Below are 2,328 nucleotides of genomic sequence, written 5' to 3' on the forward strand. Positions count from 1 at the left end.
AACATGCAATTTAGAGATGCTCCCCTCACTTTAAGACCCCCCAACACACACACACACACACACACATTCTGACTTAAGAATCTTGCTTCCTAGGTTAGATTCCTGTCTTCTACATCTTTGATCTTCTCCCCAGCGACTCGCTCAGAATACGCACATAGCAAGCAATTGGGAAATGTTTGTAAAATATTGTTGAATGTCAACAATCACTCTTGGCTTTAAGATAAAAAAAAAAAAAAAAATTAAGAAACAGGATAATTTTAGCATCCAGAGCCCAAACTGAAACCAGGTTGTACGACTGTCCTCACACACCAGAATTCAGCCGCCCTGCCTGCGAAGAACCAGCTGAAGGAACGCGAGAGATTTGACAGCTATGCCTTCGGCCGCCAGTTTTTAAATCGGCCAGTTGGTTATTGGAAACACTCCTCAGTCAGGGTTCTGCTTCAACAAGGACTGGAGACTGGTGCCAGTTGCGAAACCGACACTCGATCGCACCTTTGTCGCCAGCTCTAACTGCGCAAGGCACGCCGGGACACCGCAGATCTCTATAACCGTCACGATGGCAACCGGCGTGCACGCGGTTGTCATGGAGACCGGCGGGCGGCTCCGAGGGCCTCGTTGAGGGGCCGCCATTGCCCACACCCAGACAGGATGCTTCGCCGAGGCTCTAAGGCCTCTGAAAGGCGAAGACACTTGAGCGACCGCCTCAGCTGTCAACAAGACCAGGCGCTGAGCAGCAGCATCTACCTCCTAAGAGAGATAGGTCCTACCGGCTTCCTGCTGAGGGAGGAGGAGCCGGAAAACAAGGATTTCCGAGTAACTATCGCCTCGGCTCCCGCAGGGCCGGCAGCTCCTCGGGCCCCCCCCACCCCCAACACACACACACACACACTTTGTCTAGCCACCCTCGCAAACCCTGCGGCTACTCGCTGCTGCACCCTACCTGCAAGTGTTCCGGTCTCTACGGGTGTGCAAATTGCAGACAGAAATAGTATTTGTTATAAAAGTTTCACTACTGGAGTTTAGGACTCAAAATTGCATCCAACTGTTCTAAGATGATGGCCCTTTATCTTTGGGCTTGAAAAAAATGAGACGTTTTATATGAATGTGTGGTTTACGTTACGTGCGTTCTTGGATCCGTTGTTAGCCGTCACTACCATTGTAACTAAAACGAAATGAAAATTCTAGACTGTTTACTGTATATATTTGCTTAATATATAAAATCGGTTTTTCTTTTTAGTCACTCACACTATAACAAGACTCTTTTATAAAGTATCATTTAAATGGTGATGACTTGGAAAGGTCTTAACAATTTCTTTTAAACTTTTGCTCAAAGACCACAGATATTTCATATTTGCATATTCTACTTTCACCCCTCGAAAACCAGCCATCGCACTACCTCCCTTGAATTGACTTGGAAATTTTTAATTCGGTGTCATGCATTTTAAATGCTGAATACAGATTACTAACTGTGCTTATTTAAGACATCCCTTTTTTACTTTGTTGCTTACAACACTTACTGTATTTAATAAATAGTTTACACTTGATGGATAAAATTAGTCTTCTTGAATAACATTGAATAAACTTACCAATTCAAGTGCACAAAACAAATATCACTCCAAGATGAGCTACCCTACAAAGGTCTTTAGCTTCATTACAAGGTAAAATTTCCTTTTAGTAAAAAATTTACGGATTTTTTTAAAGCTTTTAAAGTTAGATTTCTTTTCACTTGTCTGAATATAGGTCACTTAGAAACAATCATAATTGACAATACAAGTTGATAACTAAGGCAAAGATATGGAAGTGAAAAACCATACTGGTGTCAAGAAATAAGAAGTCCCAGTAATTATATTCAAACTTTTAGAATCATCTAAACTAAATTACCTCTTGAAATCTCTTTTAATCTAATTACCTATCAATTTAGTTTTACTCTAAAAATTAACTGGAGTATTTTTTAAGTATGCATTTTTCTTTTAAAGGTTTTTCTAGGAAATCCTCATGTTTGTAACTGTTCCACATTTCAGAAAGGAGGGGAACTTTGTAAGCATATATGCTGGTAAGTGACTTTGTAATGGAGATCCTTCACAAAGGAACATCTTGTTATATTACATATTTTGCCTTTTCGTGGTTTGAATACTGCAAAACTAAAGAAATTTGGTTTGGAAAAATATTAAGATAAAATGGTCATAGCTTATCCATATACGTTTAGGTATTTTATTTCATTACAAAAATTAAGATTTAAGTTGGAAAACACTATCACCTCTACATGTTCTGAATGTTAATGTTTTTAATAAGAAAAAAATCAAGTTTTAGATTCTCATTATGTACAAC

The 2,328-nt window shown here is 39.6% G+C and overlaps 1 protein-coding gene across 1 annotated transcript in view; it reads left to right on the plus strand.

Moving 5' to 3' along the window:
- The first annotated feature begins 623 nt into the window (after positions 1-623).
- ZSWIM2 (zinc finger SWIM-type containing 2) overlaps positions 624-2,328 on the plus strand; it is a 21,548-nt gene continuing 19,843 nt past the window's right edge. Inside the window, exons 1-2 of the mRNA XM_011356424.1 lie at positions 624-813; positions 1,977-2,053. Coding sequence (XP_011354726.1) covers positions 649-813; positions 1,977-2,053 — 242 coding nt within the window. The 5' untranslated portion in view covers positions 624-648. The remainder of the gene's footprint in view (positions 814-1,976; positions 2,054-2,328) is intronic.

The sequence above is a fragment of the Pteropus vampyrus genome, unplaced genomic scaffold (genome assembly GCF_000151845.1).
Source record: "Pteropus vampyrus isolate Shadow unplaced genomic scaffold, Pvam_2.0 Scaffold2, whole genome shotgun sequence".
Classification (NCBI taxonomy): domain Eukaryota; kingdom Metazoa; phylum Chordata; class Mammalia; order Chiroptera; family Pteropodidae; genus Pteropus; species Pteropus vampyrus.